Source organism: Neolamprologus brichardi, chromosome 9 (assembly GCF_056152115.1).
Source record: "Neolamprologus brichardi isolate AB-2024 chromosome 9, ASM5615211v1, whole genome shotgun sequence".
Taxonomy (NCBI): Eukaryota; Metazoa; Chordata; class Actinopteri; order Cichliformes; family Cichlidae; genus Neolamprologus; species Neolamprologus brichardi.
This window is the reverse complement of record NC_142112.1, coordinates 29,689,841-29,706,670: the sequence shown is the minus strand read 5'-3', so window position 1 is coordinate 29,706,670 and position 16,830 is coordinate 29,689,841. Positions and strand designations below refer to the sequence as shown.

Here is a 16,830-nt window from a genome sequence, read left to right as displayed (position 1 = left end):
TCGGTGCTTGTTTGTGAATCTCTTTGCCTTTTGGAGCAAATATATTGCACAACAAATGACACATCCCACCAAAATATGCTACAAGTTTTTTATTAGGAGGTCACTCATGACGAACAGCTGACCTTTAACCTGCTAGCCCACTGTGGAGGTCTTGCTGCATAGCCCGCCTCCTCTGCAGTCTCTTGTGTAACAAAGGGTGAGGACAGGATGTGGTGCAGCAGCTCCACCTAGTGGCAAAGTGGTAAAGTAAACTGTAGTAGAAACAAATCATAAACAACTTCGGGTGTCGTTTTATTTGTTTTGTGTGACAGCTCCTTTTATCAGACACATACCTCGGAAAAGTCATTCCTCTCAGCCTTCCTTATTGCAGACTCTGCCATCCAGTTCCTCAGCACATATCTGGGATTTACATCTGTAAAACATTTAATCCAATCAGATGTTTCTGTCACCACTGCATAACAAACATCTAAGAATATAAATATTTATATCCCTCATCGTTTAATCAACATGAAGATTTAGTTACAGTTGGATTTACTTTTCATCCTGTGTTGACGATCCAAATCGTTATCATCCTGCTGTCTGAACAGAAACAGAGGAAAGAGATTAATTCACAGCAACAAACATCCTGATGTCACACAAATGTAAATAAGTAAATTCAAAATGACCTCTCGTGACCTTCCTCACCTACTGAGCCGGAACAGGTACTTGTTAAGCCAATCAGAAAAGTGCTTGTGGTGTGATAGGTCATCAAGAGCCCACATCTGATTTAGAAATAATACAATCCTTTACATTTCCTGCATGCCTAATTATAAGAAATGCATGCTGTGCAAGGAAAGCTCAGTATTGGTACAACTGATTCAACAGATCGGCCAGCTTCACAACAAAATCTAGAGATTGAAAGGAACAACAACATTTTGTCACTTTTAGCTCCACCTGCGTGAAGTTCTTGTTAAGAAGCTGCTTGGCTGAAACTTCGCTGAGCTCCCTGAAGGTCATGGTGAAGTCAGACTCTGTGTCCTCCATCATCTGTAAAGGGGAAGTAAAATTACAGTGCAGAGAGTGAGACTAAACTGATTTAGAAGACTGAAACAAACTGTATAATAACAACCGCAATTGGCTCACCTTAAGCAGGAAAGCAACGAGGTCGTTATCGTCCTCATCTTCACCAAGAAGTCCCAGTTTTGCCTTAAATATCTGGTGAACCCTGAAGTGGAGACATGAATAAATGCAGTCTTGGCTTTGCTGCAGCATGAACACAAGTAAGATAACATTTCACATGAAGCTCACCTCATTTGGTAAATGTTAGCATATCCTTTAAGAATAATTTTCGCCCTGCAAAGGTTAAGATGACAAGTTTACAATTTGACTTCATGAATTTCTTCAAATTAGAAAAGAAGTCACATTAAAGGTGTAATAAACAGCTATGTATATCCCACTGAACTTTTACCTCTTTTTTTTTTTTTTTTTTACCTATTTGCTTTTTCAATAGATTACAATATTTATGCAAAAAAGTAAGTACAGCATTAGCATAAGAATTTTAGCATTTTAGGTTGCATCATTGAATAGCTTCACTCAGGCTCTATTCTTGACCACTCCTCTAAAAATCTCTTGACTGTCTCTACTGCCTAGTTTGAATTCACCTGCAATATTGTAATAGGATTTAAATCCAGTCTTTGATTACGCAGGTCATTATTTATACTTTTTGAACCACATTTGTGTTCGTTTTTTAGGGTTTTCACGATCCACTGCAGCTTAAACTTTCAGATCACTTTGTCTTCCTCCACTCTTTGGAACATTTCCAGTCAACACTGTTAGGATGCCTGGGTCGTTGACCCAGGGTTTTGAGTTTATTGTATTATTTATCTTTTCTATTCTTTGGTTTCTTCGTTAGAGTTATGTCTTATGGTTTGTCTCTGTGTAATCCTTAGTTGCTGTCTCCCCTGTTTGCTATATCCCCGTGTCCAGTCAGTGTCTGTGTCTGCCCTGGTCCCACGTCTCTGTTCCCTCTGTTGCAGTGCACGCGTGTTAGTCTGTGTCTTTAGTTCAGTCTGTGTCATGTTACCTGTTTTATTTTGAAGGTCCTTGTCTGATGTTTATGTATCTGGTTTCGCTTCCCCTTGTCTCGTTAGGCCTGATTTGCCCCAGCTGTGTTTCCCTCCTGTTACCCATTCCCTGATTGCTCCCTCTGTGTATTTAAGCCCTGTGTTTCTCTGTGTCCGTGTCGCAATCTACCGTTTATCTAGCTGTGTGTTCTGTCAGTCTTCCGGTATAAGTTTATTTTGATATTTCCAGTTATGTTATATTTGAGTTTAACATTAAAGCTGTTTTGAGTTCAAGTTTTGCCTCCGTGTGTCTGCACCCTGGGTCCTATTCCTGTCTGCACACAGCCGTTCCATAACAAACACAAGTTATACTCCTGAACAGCTCCTAAAAACATTTGAATTGTCCGTCCAGAGAACATCATTCCATATGTTCTTGGATGTAGTTCTGCAATTGATACATCTCGTGACTTATCATCCATGGAATTTGTGCAATCTCTTCATGACTGTTACAGCCCTAGCAGGCCTAGTGTGTGTGTGTGTGTGTGTGTGTGTGTTGGTGGATGTGTCCTGTTTCCAACTGCAGTATAAAAGCTTGAGAGAAGCCCCTGAGCTTCAGAGTCTGGGTCAGCTCCAGTAGTTTTGTGATGTGTGTTTCTGCACTAGCAGTAAGTGGTTGTGTTCTCCGTCCTGCAGAGGATTGTTCTGTGGTGTGTTTTCTTTTAGGGGCTACGAATGCATAGTTGTTGCCTTCTTTGAGCAGAATTGTTTTTCTTTGGTCTGTTTGTTAAATTCCCTTTTTTTGCAGCACCTCTGTTTTGCTGACACCTTCATTTCTGTTGTTTGATTGAACTGTCTCTTTAAGTTGAACCTTTTAATAAAGTTTCTTTTAAAAACTGCATGGTTTGCTTTTTCACACAGATCTTCCTGTTGTTTTTGCTTTCATCCCAGTTCATTTTCGAGGGATATAAAAACAACTATAGATGATTCGTCTCACAGTGAAAAATACATTTACAAGAATAATCCAGAACTTTTTTTGACACCTTAAAAAGATTTGTAGATATTTGTATGATGACAAGAAACACTAAATGGTTGTTTGCTTTGCTGGGGTCAGTTTAGATTTAAAGTGAGGGGTGTACTTACTTTACATGTGGCTGCTTTCATTTTGTTGCATTGTGTGACTACTTTATTTCTACACTTTGTCAAAGAAAATCTTTAAAGATATATTTGAATTAAAATATGCTGAAAATAAATTGTGGGATGTATTATTCTTTTCACATGGCTTTGTGTGACTCTGAAGTTATTTTGCTCATGTTTCTGTGCTTTTGTTTTTCAAACAAACAAGCAGGCTTCTGTAAGAATGAGCTAACAGCAAAGCTGTTCCAGTTTGTCAAAATGACAAAAAGAGTTCAAGTCTTATATTTAGTAAATCCCCCTTGAGACAAAGTGATGTTGTGGTATTCTTACTGTTTCTGTTGTGTCTGTGTAAGCACAGGAATCAGAGCCACCGAGAGTTTCTCTAGATTGAAGAGGCCAACATTTGCCTGAGCACCAATGCTGTACCTGCCTTCATCATCAGATGTGTTGGGGATAAAATCTGCAACAAAAAGAAAAAAAAAAGATATATATATTTGTTTGAGAACTGACAGCAAGAGGATTTCAGTTATTTTGGAGTAAAAGCGACATGAAACAGTCTACACACTGGGGTTATATGACTCCATAAAGCCAAAGGGTCCGTAGTCGATGGTGATAGAAAGAAGACTGAAGTTGTCTGTGTTGCACACACCTGTGGTGAGAATAGCAACAGCTATCAGTAGCGTTGGTTTAAACTGTGTGATAAGAATGTTCAGTTTCTCACCATGTGCAAAACCGACTGACATCCACTGGGCAATCAGATGTGCCGTTTCATTTACAACTGTGGAAAAAAACACCTACAAAGAAAACCTCAATAGCTTATTACTTAAAACAAAAGAGGTACATTCAGGAGTGCTTTTTTATTACTCACCAAATATTTTTCTGGGTTGTCTGGATTTATAAAAGGAAAATGTTCGTCTATCACAAAGTTCAACAGCTTTCTAAAATGAAAATAACGATAAAATAACATTACAAACACAACAGGACACAGAACAAAGTCAGAAGTAAACAACTATAAAGTAAACGTTTGTCATGTGACCAGGCAGTCTTACCTCAGAAGATTTATTTCTCCACTTTGAGACAAAATTTCTAAGGATCCAATCCGAAACCATGACTTAGCCAATCGCAGAACAACAGCTCCTGTGGGGAATAAAGAAAAGCTGAACCAGAACAAAGATTAAGGCAGCAGACAAAACATCTGCATAACAGTAACAAAAATTATGCTGGATTGTTAAAAAGTAATGCAGTTTGAAATAAAAGGCTCCAGTCATGGGTAAATCCTGTACCTCTCTCTGCTTTCACATTTCCATTGTAGAACTGATCCCTCAACACTGGCTCCTCACTGACAATCAGACTAAAAAAAAGAGCAAAGAATTAGCGGATAAATATAAAACACATAACAATTAAATGGTGACAAAAATCACACGATTCACACAATTTCTGGGTTATAATTTCTTTAAAAACGCCTCTTTTTTTGCAAATGCCAAAAAAATGTTCAAGTCATATGAGTCAAGCTCGTATGACTTGAAGTAATTTTATGTGAATGAATGAAATATAAATTGATAACACATTTCTGCACATCAAAAGTCCTGATTGACAGTTATTAGGGTAAAATTTGTAGTAGGTAAAACTGATCATTGCCTTGTGTGGATAAAAACACACAAAATCCAATGCCAGAAAAATTACTGCAAAAGCTACAAGTTTTATGGTTTCGGCTAAACAGGGATGTCAACAGTCTTTAGCCCGAATCAATCACTTGCTGGGAGTTAATTCATGATAATATAGTGCCAAATCAGGTAAAGAAGCACTTGGAAACCAAACATCCGTCTTTGCTACTGAATCTGAATCAGAGGTACCAAGAATGTTTGATTGCTTGTAAATGTCTGATTAAGCAAATTATTATTACTACATAGAATCCTGGTAAAAACAAATAATTATCATCAACCAAACACATTTCTTTACTTTTTGTGCTAAGTTTGTAATCTTATACCAAACTTATAGCTCTCAAAATCATTTATTCTCACCTGGCAGCCCTGCTGGTGGGAACACCCAGGAAATGCATCGCTTCACTGCACAGGAACTCCCTGACAGAAGACCGGATTACAGCACGACCATCTCCTGACCTACAGCCAGATGTGAAGTCATACTTTTTTGGTTGCATTGCATGACTGCACAATTCTACAGCCACGCATACTATTATTAATAACCATGCATACTACTAATTCATCTTTAGGGGTCATTACAGCAGATCATCTGCCTCCATGTCACCCTCTGCCTAGCATCCTCCTCTGCCGTCCTTCAAAACATCATAGACCCTACAATTAAAGCCCCTACTCTCACCTCCACGCTCCTGCCTTTCCTTCTCTTTAGCTATCTCCTAACTACAAATAATAAATGTTTGTAATAAATAGCACTTCATCAGTAATAAATATATTACTACAAATAATAAATGTAATATGCTATTGCACAAATATATGTACAAATAAATACAAACCTTGAATATGGTGTTTTTCCAGATCCTTTAAGCTGGAGTTCCCATACCTCTCCCTTTCTATGAAAATTGAGAAGGAAAATATGTAAAGGCTTTAAGTGGCAGAAAATTACTTAAAATATAAAAACATAATTTTAAAAAATTAACTTACTTGTTTGAATACTGACCAAGGAAATGAGCTCGACCATCACCCAGCTGGCCTGCCCAGTAGCCAAACTATTGAGGAAAGTAAAGCGTGTCAAAAAGATCAACTCAGCAAATAAGCAAAAGCTTTATAGCTTTTAAAAAGTTATCGGGTATAAAAATCATTTATACCTGATGACCTCCATATCTGTGAGCAAGTGGCACAGACCCCGGCAGTAGTCTGCCACCACTCGCATAATGCAGAAAATCACCTGACCGAGTCACTGACGCATCTAAATCTAAGATCCCCTCGATGACATCCTGTTAAGACAATTTTAGACATAAATGAATTCACTATATTGTTAAATTACAGTGCAGATAGTGACATGGCATCCTCACCTTAGACGCTGCTGTCAACCTCAATGGACCTTTCAGTGGGGTTGGAATGGACTTGGAAAATATGCAGTTCTTCACAGTGCGAACAAAGTTGCCATCATCTTTGTCGATTGGGAGTGCCTCTGCAGAGAGGACAGAGGGGATTGTATGATAACATTAGCGCCTTCCTCTATATTTTGACCTGTAAGGACAAGAATCTGTTTTACCCAATAGCTTCTTGCAGGAGACTCTGAACTGGTTGAGGTCGTGCATGAGGCTTGAAGCATTCAAGGTCCACTTGGACTTCACAGTGTGCGATGACGATTGGCTGTTTGATGCGGTGTTGTGATCACTGTGACACTCAGGACTTATATTTTGGCACAACTCCAGGACATATGCAGGTGTGAAGCTCAATGCTGCCACCAGAGCAAAGACTAGTGCTGTACAGGTGCTCCACATTTTCACAGATGGAGCAGCTGACTTATCGAACCAGGTTTCAACTTTTCTCTGGCATGCCCCACTTTAAGAAGGTTCGTACCAAACGCCCCACAGTTTTATCAATCATTAACTTTAAAAAAAATCATATTATATTCTAGTTCACCTTAATTTTGTTTTATATTTTTCACCTGGTTATCCACATCCACAGCCCAGGGTTTGAGAAGTACTGCATTAAAGATAGCAGATCTGAGGGAAGCAATAAAAAAGGGTAAACCACACTTATTCTAAGCCAAACAGCTGATCTTTTACTTACGATAGTAAAAAAAAAGACTTAGTCACTATTAATAGGCTACTAAAGTGTTAAGTAAAATATAATTTTTGTTTGGCATTAAATGGAAATACTGGAGTGATGTAAAAGGATCTTAAAATTGCATTTCAGGACTTTTAAACCTTAATCAGAGTAAATAAATTATCAGTTGCACGTTACGTTTCATACACAATTCCTCCAATCAACTTTTAAGGTTTTTTTTAACTATTAACTTACATAAATAACGAGTTAAACATGAACTAAACAACCTTAACTTTGTGTGTCAGCTCTACCGTATACCTGTAAATAACGATAGGGTAATTTTAGTTTTTACGTTAGTTTATTATTACATATTACACCCCAAATAATAATAAAGTGTCATGAAAAGGCAAGAGCTAGCTTAGTTGTTAGCAACCCAGCAACTAGCCTCATCCCAGACACCCGTATATTATCTGAAGACGAGCTTGAAAACACATTTTCCAGCACTAGCGTGAGGTATGTATACCTAAATTATTGCGCATTTACTCTCTCCATCATTTCCTGCCTTCTGCTGCTCTTCGTTATGAGACGTCACCGGATACTCCTTTACTGTTTTTCCGGTTCACGTTGCGATATGTAACTTCCGATGCATGCTGTTAACCTAAGGTAACATGGCGGGGCCGTGGTGGAGGCATTGCCCGAGGTTGACTGCGGGCTGCACGGCCACGAATATATTAGAAGATTTGTGGCACTTGAAGGGCAGGCCTGTGTCTTCCTCCGCCTCTGCATCCCTGTTGAGCCGGGCTTCCTGCATCTCCACGCCGGAAACCAGGGTGAGTTTGCGGTTAATAAAATGCTGGAGAGCCGGCATGGAGGACTTTACAAAACCAGGAAGGTCATTCACTGCAGAGTGGTGGTTTAGAGGCAATGCCCACTTCTGCTTTATTCCACTATCTGTCATATCACATGCCAGTGAAACTTTATTTCCATTCCTCAGTAAAGAGAATTTTATATCTGTGTGTTTAAATGAAATGATTGGTGACTTGTTGAGCTCATAAAGGTTGAGACTTCCTGCTTGCACGTAAGCTGTCTTTGACTTGGCCAGCTGCCTGCCTCAGTTGCATTTGATTCATACATTCGCCATTGACCCACATGTGCAACACTTCAGTTATATGAAATGTAACACCTGCGTTTTAAACAGAAAATAATGTTTCTATCTTGTATCAATCCCAGTTAGTGTGAGCGTATTCTTTATTTTATTGTTCCTATGTTAAGTGAATGCACCCAGGGCTTAAAATCGGGGTCCATAAATAACTGATCCTGTGTAGGTTTAAAATTGTTTAATAACAACTAACTCCAGGGTGCTGGAACCTCTGCAAACCTGATGTGCTGCACATGCCTGAGCTCATCTTTGTTATGATCTCATTTTCAATTTCAGCCACCAACAGCTGCACAGATAAACATGAAAGCAGGAAACCTTCTAATCAGGTGAGTTGTTAGGTAGTCCAGCTAAGTAGTGACTTTTACATTTTTATTTATTATTATATTTTAGGAGATTGTGCATTTCAAATCACACGTTCAGTTTCAGCATAAGTATTTGCATATCTTTCTTTCCAGACACCAGTCACGGTTGCTGCTTCCAACACTACAGTCTTGCTGTTGCAGAGCGACACACAGTGACACAAAGCCCAAGGACCCCTTCACGTTAGCCCAGAAAGACTTGACGAGTTTATATGACGACATCAAAAAAGTAAGTCTTCAAAGAGATCAATCCAATTTAGCTTTCAAATAGAATAGTTGTGCTGAAGCGGTTGTTGTGCTGTATTCTGTTTTGTGTTGCATCCCTTTCTCTGGTCACTTCTCAAAAAGTAACAGCTTTATTTCAGCTCACATACATTAGTTTTTCAACCCAATTTTAAGGTTGAACAAATCAGTAGTTAAATCCAGCAAAGCACACACTTTATCTTTAATGCAGTCAGGATTTATTCACTAATACTGGCAGGTTTTTACCTTTTTACTACTTATTAACCACCAAGCCTGTTAGCTTTCCCATTCAACTGTACTCTGAATTTCTCCTTGAACCAGTCTGCCTCCCCTCTCACCCGCCAACAGAGCAAAGCCGCACCCTTCTTTCACAATAGGGGTTTTAAGCTGCTAAAGTACGTAGAGAAAAACTAAAAGGAAGTCTGTCTGAGATATTTTTGCAATGGCTGTGACAAATTAATGAAGGCTTTTTGGCTCAGAGTGGGCGGTTTCCTGCCCTGTGGTGATTGGCATCTTTCCGCACAGCGGTTATTTATGGCGGAAATAAAACGCTTGCTTTTTACTGTCCTTTACAGGAGCTGCTTGTGTCCAAAGTAGAGCTGAAATCTCTCTGTGAATACTATTTCGATGGCAAGGGGAAGGCCATCCGACCAATGATAGTGGTACTGATGGCTCGCGCCCTTAACATCCACAGCAACAGAGCCGGGTAAACAACCCTAAACTCAGTTGTATTTTACTCTGCGACACACGGGTCAGAGTCCCGATTACACCATCATGACAAGCTCTTTGTTTCAGATAATTGCATCTGACTTCCTCCTGTTTGCTGTCTGTGTTTGTCCATTGTAGAGATTTGCTCCCAGGGCAGAGGGCCATCGCCATGATCTCTGAAATGATTCACACTGCCAGCCTGGTGCATGATGATGTCATAGATGGATCGGATAAGCGAAGAGGGAAGAGAACAATTAATGAAGTGTGGGGTGAAAAAAAGGTAAAGGAGATAAAATCGTTCGGTCTGATATGTTTTTCCGAACCACCCGTTCGTATATCATTCGGCCTCCTCTCTTCCAGGCTATCTTAGCCGGAGATTTCATCCTCTCGGCTGCCTCAATGGCCTTGGCTCGTATCGGTGACATCACAGTGGTGAAAGTTTTATCTCAGGTCATAGAGGACCTGGTGCGAGGTAAGTCACGACGAGCCGAGAACCAGCATGCAGAAGAACTGGCCGGAAGAATGCATTTACATATAGCCTTGTGATTGCAGGTGAATTCATGCAGTTGGGTTCCAAGGAGAACGAGAACGAGCGATTCAAACACTACCTCGAGAAGACCTTCAAGAAGACAGCGAGTCTTATTGCAAACAGTTGTAAAGCAGTATGTACGTTCTGTCTTCACATACAGTGGGGCAAAAAAGTATTTAGTCAGCCACCGATTGTGCAAGTTCCCCCACTTAAAATGATGACAGAGGTCAGTAATTTGCACCAGAGGTACACTTCAACTGTGAGAGACAGAATGTGAAAAAAAAAATCCATGAATTCACATGGTAGGATTTGTAAAGAATTTATTCGTAAATCAGGGTGGAAAATAAGTATTTGGTCAATAACAAAAATACAACTCAATACTTTGTAACATAACCTTTGTTGGCAATAACAGAGGTCAAACGTTTACTATAGGTCTTTACCAGGTTTGCACACACAGTAGCTGGTATTTTGGCCCATTCCTCCATGCAGATCTTCTCAAGAGCAGTGATGTTTTGGGGCTGTCGCCGAACAACACGGACTTTCAACTCCCGCCACAGATTTTCTATGGGGTTGAGGTCTGGAGACTGGCTAGGCCACTCCAGGACTTTCAAATGCTTCTTACGGAGCCACTCCTTTGTTGCCCGGGCGGTGTGTTTTGGATCATTGTCATGTTGGAAGACCCAGCCTCGTTTCATCTTCAAAGTTCTCACTGATGGAAGGAGGTTTTGGCTCAAAATCTCACGATACTTGGCCCCATTCATTCTGTCCTTAACACGGATCAGTCGTCCTGTCCCCTTGGCAGAAAAACAGCCCCATAGCATGATGTTTCCACCCCCATGCTTCACAGTAGGTATGGTGTTCTTGGGATGCAACTCAGTACTCTTCTTCCTCCAAACACGACGAGTTGAGTTTATACCAAAAAGTTCTACTTTGGTTTCATCTGACCACATGACATTCTCCCAATCCTCTGCTGTATCATCCATGTGCTCTCTGGCAAACTTCAGACGGGCCTGAACATGCACTGGCTTCAGCAGCGGAACACGTCTGGCACTGCGGGATTTGATTCCCTGCCGTTGTAGTGTGTTACTGATGGTGACCTTTGTTACTTTGGTCCCAGCTCTCTGCAGGTCATTCACCAGGTCCCCCCGTGTGGTTCTGGGATCTTTGCTCACCGTTCTCATGATCATTTTGACCCCACGGGATGAGATCTTGCGTGGAGCCCCAGATCGAGGGGCTCCACGCAAGATCTTCCATTTTCTGATGATTGCTCCCACAGTTGATTTTTTCACACCAAGCTGCTTGCCTATTGTAGATTCACTCTTCCCAGTCTGGTGCAGGTCTACAATTCTTTTCCTGGTGTCCTTCGAAAGCTCTTTGGTCTTGGCCATGGCGGAGTTTGGAGTCTGACTGGTTGAGGCTGTGGACAGGTGTCTTTTATACAGATGATGAGGTCAAACAGGTGCCATTCATACAGGTAACGAGTGGGGGACAGAAAAGCTTCTTACAGAAGACGTTACAGGTCTGTGAGAGCCAGGGATTTTCCTTGTTTGAGGTGACCAAATACTTATTTTCCACCCTGATTTACGAATAAATTCTTTACAAATCCTACCATGTGAATTCATGGATTTTTTTTTCACATTCTGTCTCTCACAGTTGAAGTGTACCTCTGGTGCAAATTACTGACCTCTGTCATCATTTTAAGTGGGGGAACTTGCACAATCGGTGGCTGACTAAATACTTTTTTGCCCCACTGTAAATAGCAGAGAGATGGAGAAAAGCCTCGTTTTCTGCACTTTTTAATGTTTTTTTTGTTGACTGTCTGCACTCTTTCATTTAAGGTTTCCATTCTGGTAAACTCTGATCCTGAAGTGCATGAAATAGCGTACCAGTATGGGAAGAATGTTGGCATTGCATTTCAGGTACCGGTTCCTGTTAAGCAAAGCGACGCCCTCAGTGATCAGCAAATATCAGTAATGATTTTTTGCACAGTAGTTATATGTAATAAAGCGGTTTGTTTTGTCCTGTAGTTGGTGGATGATGTTTTGGACTTCACATCTGGAGCCAGTCAGCTGGGGAAGCCCACAGCGGCCGATTTAAAATTGGGTTTGGCTACTGGTCCGGTCCTGTTTGCTTGTCAGCAGGTGAGACACCGCCACCATCGCTGTTACTCAGGACATGCAGACAAACTGTGCACCACTAGCTGAATGAGATGGACTGCAAACTGTCTTTAGTTTTTATCTGTTTGTCATTTCAGTTTCCCGAGCTTCATGCAATGATCATGAGACGTTTCGCCTCCAAAGGAGACGTAGATCGAGCCTGGCAGTACGTCCTTCAGGTATGAGCCGTAATACGCCATAAGTGAAAGCCTTAAAGGTCCAACCAAAATAAGGGCTCTCTTAATAACATTTATATTTAAAAATAAAATGATGTGAAATTAGTTTCTTAAAAGTCATGACACATGCATGTTGACATAGATTTGTTTATAATAAAACACTGTACGTAAATTTTACCATAAACGTTTTATTGTGTACAAATAAAGAGCAGAGATAGATCTAAAAGCGATGCTAAGAACTTTACCTAGTCTGAAGTGACGCTGTAGGTCAAAGTCTAACAATCTGCACTCTGAAACTAACGATGGTACCCAAAGTCTCATTTACAGAAGTAGTCAAATTCACTCGGTACTTTTAGCCGTACTGTCACTCTGGTGTAAACTGTGCGAGCACAAATCGCACCTGGATTTGTGCAGATCCTCCAAAGCTTCGTCAGATTAGATGGGAAAGTGCTTAAACTGTCATCTTCAGGGTGTCTCCTCAGATGTTCTTTGGGCTTTAGATCTGGGATTTGGCCAAATCACTCAAAGACAGTGACTTGTCCCAGTGCGTCCCTTAGAGAGGGATCGGTCCTGATTATTAAAAACGGTGTGGAGTGCCTTGGTCAAGGACATTTTCTGAAGAAATAATTTAATCCGGTCTTACTTGTGCTTTAAGGTGAACTCGCTTCCTTTATTCTTTTATGAATTTCTCCCTTATTGCATGATGCTGCCATATCGTATTTAACCATAGGGTTGGTATAACCAGGTTATGAGCAGTGCCTGCTGTAATATTTAATCATTCACAAAAGCTGCAAAACTGTAACCAGAAGTAGGCGTTTAGTAAACAAAGCTGAGCTCTGCGTGACAAAAAAGCAGTTGTCAATGATTTTAGTGTTTTATTGTTGATAGCAGAGCCAGAGCAGACTTATCAGCAAGCTGATATTATCGTCCAGTATTAGCTATTTGCTGATAGTATTAGCATTTATAGCAGTTGATAAATTTTTTTTTAAGGATAGGACAACCGCCCTTCGACCATGTTATGAGTGGCAGATGCCAGTTGCCAGCTCACTGGTTGAGCAGGTGCCCATATGCCCTCTGGCTGAAATGCAGCTGCCCGGGTTCACATCCAACCTGCAGCCATTTGCTGCCTGACTTCTTCTTCATGTTCCCTCTTCACTGCTAACCGATCACTAAAGAAAAAAGGCCCGCCTAAAAAGCAAAAAAATACATAAAAATAAAAAAATCTGTGCATTGAAGTTATGTAGTTTCTCCACCAGAGGGAGCTCTGCAGCGTCTCTGTTGACACATGTTTGGAACGAGCTGATCCAAGCAGACACATTTAGATAAATAAATGATAAATGTTAGGGAGACTCTGCTAAAAATATTTAGAAAAAAGTATCAGTATTTTTTTTTAATTACCACATATCTGTATTGGTCAGTCTTAAAAATCTGATTAAAAACTTTAATAATGTGAGTGCTCCTCCTTCTGTTTTAGAGCAATGGTGTGCAGCAGACCAACTACCTGGCCCAGCACTACTGCAAAGAAGCAATCAGGCAGATCAGTAGGCTCAGGCCATCCCCAGAGAGAGACGCCCTCATCAGGCTCACAGAGATGGTTCTAACCAGAGACAAATGATCCTCCTCTGCTGGGCTTCTCTTCAGGCAGCTACTCCAGGGGAGAAAAGCAAATTACCTGCCACCCTTAAGTCCTTAAACCAGCAGGGTTGGACAAAAATAGCGAGGGAGGCAACAGGAGTTTGGTTCGGATGGACCTCTGGTGCTGATCCGAGCGCCAACTCTGGCTTAACAGAACAAAACGGCAAGCAGGGGTCTCTGATCTGAATCGTGGCGCTTTCCTCTTGACTTGAGGTTTGGTATTAAGGATGCACTGATTTATTTTTCTATTTTTTGGGCTCATTCTGATGTTTAAAATTTTAGTTTGACTGAAACCTGATGCCAATGCAAATATTTATTTTGTTGTTAACAAGAATCATCACAAAAAGAAGAATTTTAAAGTTTTTCAGCTCCTCGTCAAACGGTCTTTGAACATTTAACAGGCCAAAGTTGGTGCAACACAAATGTTACCAGATTTGTTGAAAGCCCCAAACCAGGCCGTTAAATTTGTGCATCCTTATGAAGCGCAAGTAAACTTGGTATTTAGGCAAACTGTGATGTTTGAGTTTCTTACAGGAAACGTATGATATGTAAATGAATAATTACAACTGAAAACTGCAGCTGAACCCTTCACTGCTTACAGTACTGTAACTGCAAAAGCCTCCCGTGGCTCAGACTAACAGTTTGTTACACGCTGGTCCTGAGCTGCGACGGAGGCGTTGCAACATCTGTGTAATTCCAAAGGAGAGGGAAGTGCATCGTTGTGTACTCGCTTGGATCCGTCCTCACCTCAAAGGCCAATCAGTCACGTGTCTTTCTTTTCCACTCTGAAGTGTTATATGGTTACTTCTGTGATGCAAAGTGTCCTGTAACGACCACGGCCTTAACATCTGCAATGACTGTGCGCTCAATAAACCAACTGCTTCTTTTTTTTTTTTTTTTATTTCATTCAAGCCAAAGCTTTGGTTCCTTGTCAAAAGTAATGACACGCGCATGTTGTACATAGATTTGTTTATTATAAAACACTGTACATAAATTTCTCAATCAACATTTTATTATGTACAAATGAAGGAAGAGAGAGATCTATGATGAAACTGAGCTGGAAATAAAAGAAACTGGGTGGAAGGTGACCACAGCAGGTAGCGGTTTAACACTGCATTTGGAGGTCATGTTAGATGACAGAACCAGCATGAAAAAGTACAAGATGATGATTCTTATACCTGAGAGACACCTACGTATGGACTGGCTGATTTATACTGGAGATAATGTATTATATACACCCGTGCAGCCCAGAGGATTACACGTTCCTAGCAGTCAGCGCGGTCTTTGAACCCAGACGGGGCCAGTGGTGCTTTGAGAAGACCGAGGAGGTACTAGTTGCTTAAATGGTCTACGTTATCACATCTGAATTGTCACGTGGCAGTTTTGGGGCAGGACGATTCCACTCTCAGGTGACAAATTCCAGGAAGTGTTTGCCAGGCCAACAGAGGTTAAAACAATTTGCGATTTTCATGATGGTGATGAGATCTGGTGACTCCACAGGGCATAATCACAGTTTTCATACACAAATGATCCAGTGACTCCCTCTGTGCCCGTGACTATTAGTAACCTAGAAAGGATTAGAAATGTTTCAACACTTAGTAAGAAAAAAACCCTGTGCTGTGGTTGTCCTCATCTTTACTTTGCTAAAATTGTAGTGCACAGGTTCAGAAGCAGGGCACATAAGACAAGGTTTGAGGACCTAAACAGTCCCTTCACGTTAAGGTCGGGGGTCACGGGTTCATGTTTTTCATTTAATTTGTCACCCATATGCACAGGAATGATATTCCTGCCGGTCACCGAAAGATCTTCCACATTTTCTGCATATAAAATTAAACAGTGAATCCTAAAATGCTCCATAAAAAGCCAAAAATGGATGGAATGTCTTTCTTGCTTTAGATGGACCCAAATTCATAAAAAAACTTCAATTTAAAAGGCGATAAAAGGGACGAGCCTGTCATTTACTTCAGTTTTTTTAAAAAAAAAAAGTGATTTCAACAGTGTAATAAGAAAGCAAAGGTGTATACATTTACAACATAATGGAAGGATAATGGCAATAAACTTAAAATTACATTAGATCTTGAAAAATTTTGCATGCTTCGACGCTGAGACTGATTTTCCCGCAGTAAATTTTCCTTTGAAATACGATTTACAGTATTTATTTGCGAATCACCAACCGTCCATCTGTCATTTACAGAGTTGAGGAGGAGGAGGGCACCACTAATGAAAAGCATCATATGATCAACATTCACTGAATTTACATTACAGAACCCCCCCCCCCCCCCCCTTCCTGCCCGGAGTGGCTGCAGCTCAGATTATGTACAACCAACAGTACAAACACTTCCACTGAAGGTGCTTACGTTACATTTTTATTTGTTCCATCGAAACCTAAAAACTCTTGTTCACAAAGTTTTTTGTTCAGGCAAGATCTCACCGTACATCCTTCAACTGTGTGAGCATGTGCAGTCCAATTCATTAAAAAAAAAGTTTATTTTACATATTCCTTAAATGTTCCCCACCTGTCCATAACACCAAAATTAACTAAATAGATATACCTTTGTCATTTTATTTGCAATCAGTAAGGGAAAAAACATTCCGTCATATCAAAAGAAAAAGGGCGGCGGGGGGGATCACGTGGTTATGCATCTCGGGAGTCAGATTTCTGCCGTCAGTCTCTCAGTGGATTGTGATATGACTGAATAAATATGCTGTACTTTAACTGAAAGGTCCCTTCAGTCGGCGTAGTGCATGATGGACTCCACGTAGTTGCCGGGGAAGAGGCCGGTGGTGCCGTTGCACACGCCTTCGAACCAGCCGTCGTCGTTCTTTTTGATGACGTAAATGATGGCGCCCTCCATGAAAGTCAGCTCGTCGTCCTTGTCCTTGGCGTAGTCGTAGATGGCCACCACTGCGAACAGGAAGGGAAAAGGTTTGCTCTTGGACTCGGTACCCAACGGCAGGACTTTGCCTGCAAATAAT

The 16,830-nt window shown here is 40.8% G+C and overlaps 3 protein-coding genes across 12 annotated transcripts in view; 1 reads left to right on the top strand and 2 right to left on the bottom strand.

Annotated features, from left to right (window-relative positions):
• Positions 1-74: 74 nt before the first annotated feature.
• On the bottom strand, positions 75-7,549 carry LOC102778439 (uncharacterized). Of its 2 annotated transcripts, XM_087846278.1 has the most exons (20): positions 7,413-7,549; positions 6,390-6,846; positions 6,187-6,305; positions 5,980-6,108; positions 5,816-5,880; positions 5,668-5,724; positions 5,198-5,296; positions 4,460-4,527; positions 4,226-4,313; positions 4,045-4,114; positions 3,898-3,970; positions 3,742-3,825; positions 3,507-3,636; positions 1,288-1,332; positions 1,123-1,204; positions 934-1,026; positions 685-761; positions 536-579; positions 333-412; positions 75-227 (listed from the first exon to the last, which is right to left on the bottom strand). In XM_087846278.1, the coding sequence occupies exons 2-20, from the start codon at positions 6,619-6,621 to the stop codon at positions 105-107; spliced, it is 1,758 nt and encodes a 585-aa protein (XP_087702404.1). In that variant the 5' UTR covers positions 6,622-6,846; positions 7,413-7,549; the 3' UTR covers positions 75-104. The 2 variants fall into 2 exon arrangements, with proteins under 2 accessions (XP_087702404.1, XP_087702403.1); XM_087846277.1 differs by having other exon boundaries at positions 6,390-7,549.
• pdss1 (prenyl (decaprenyl) diphosphate synthase, subunit 1) lies at positions 7,517-14,951 on the top strand. The gene is made up of 11 exons (XM_035911324.2): positions 7,517-7,719; positions 8,325-8,374; positions 8,504-8,636; positions 9,226-9,356; positions 9,497-9,638; positions 9,719-9,830; positions 9,911-10,020; positions 11,726-11,806; positions 11,915-12,028; positions 12,142-12,222; positions 13,694-14,951. Exons 1-11 carry the CDS (start codon positions 7,558-7,560, stop codon positions 13,832-13,834), a joined length of 1,257 nt encoding a protein of 418 aa, XP_035767217.2. The 5' UTR covers positions 7,517-7,557; the 3' UTR covers positions 13,835-14,951.
• Positions 14,788-16,830, bottom strand: part of abi1a (abl interactor 1a) — a 52,444-nt gene continuing 50,401 nt past the window's right edge. For 5 of the 9 annotated variants that reach the window (XM_087846284.1, XM_035911321.2, XM_087846282.1 and 2 more), the window contains one exon: positions 14,788-16,759. In XM_087846284.1, coding sequence (XP_087702410.1) covers positions 16,584-16,759 — 176 coding nt within the window. In that variant the 3' untranslated portion in view covers positions 14,788-16,583. The remainder of the gene's footprint in view (positions 16,760-16,830) is intronic. The other 4 variants (XM_087846279.1, XM_006799247.3, XM_035911322.2 and 1 more) reach the window with 1 other exon arrangement.

What these genes read in the sequence shown, in the direction of transcription:
- pdss1 (XM_035911324.2), top strand. Translation starts at nt 7,558, where the DNA reads ATGGCGGGGCCGTGGTGGAGGCATTGCCCGAGGTTGACTGCGGGCTGC. An exon ending in TCTCCACGCCGGAAACCAGG is followed by an intron (nt 7,720 to 8,324) that starts GTGAGTTTGCGG and finishes TTTCAATTTCAG; the next exon opens with CCACCAACAGCTGCACAGAT. An exon ending in AAGTGTGGGGTGAAAAAAAG is followed by an intron (nt 9,639 to 9,718) that starts GTAAAGGAGATA and finishes CCTCTCTTCCAG; the next exon opens with GCTATCTTAGCCGGAGATTT.
- LOC102778439 (XM_087846277.1), bottom strand. Translation starts at nt 6,621, where the DNA reads ATGTGGAGCACCTGTACAGCACTAGTCTTTGCTCTGGTGGCAGCATTG. An exon ending in GCTAACATTTACCAAATGAG is followed by an intron (nt 1,205 to 1,287) that starts GTGAGCTTCATG and finishes TCTCCACTTCAG; the next exon opens with GGTTCACCAGATATTTAAGG. An exon ending in TACCTGTTCCGGCTCAGTAG is followed by an intron (nt 580 to 684) that starts GTGAGGAAGGTC and finishes GTTTCTGTTCAG; the next exon opens with ACAGCAGGATGATAACGATT.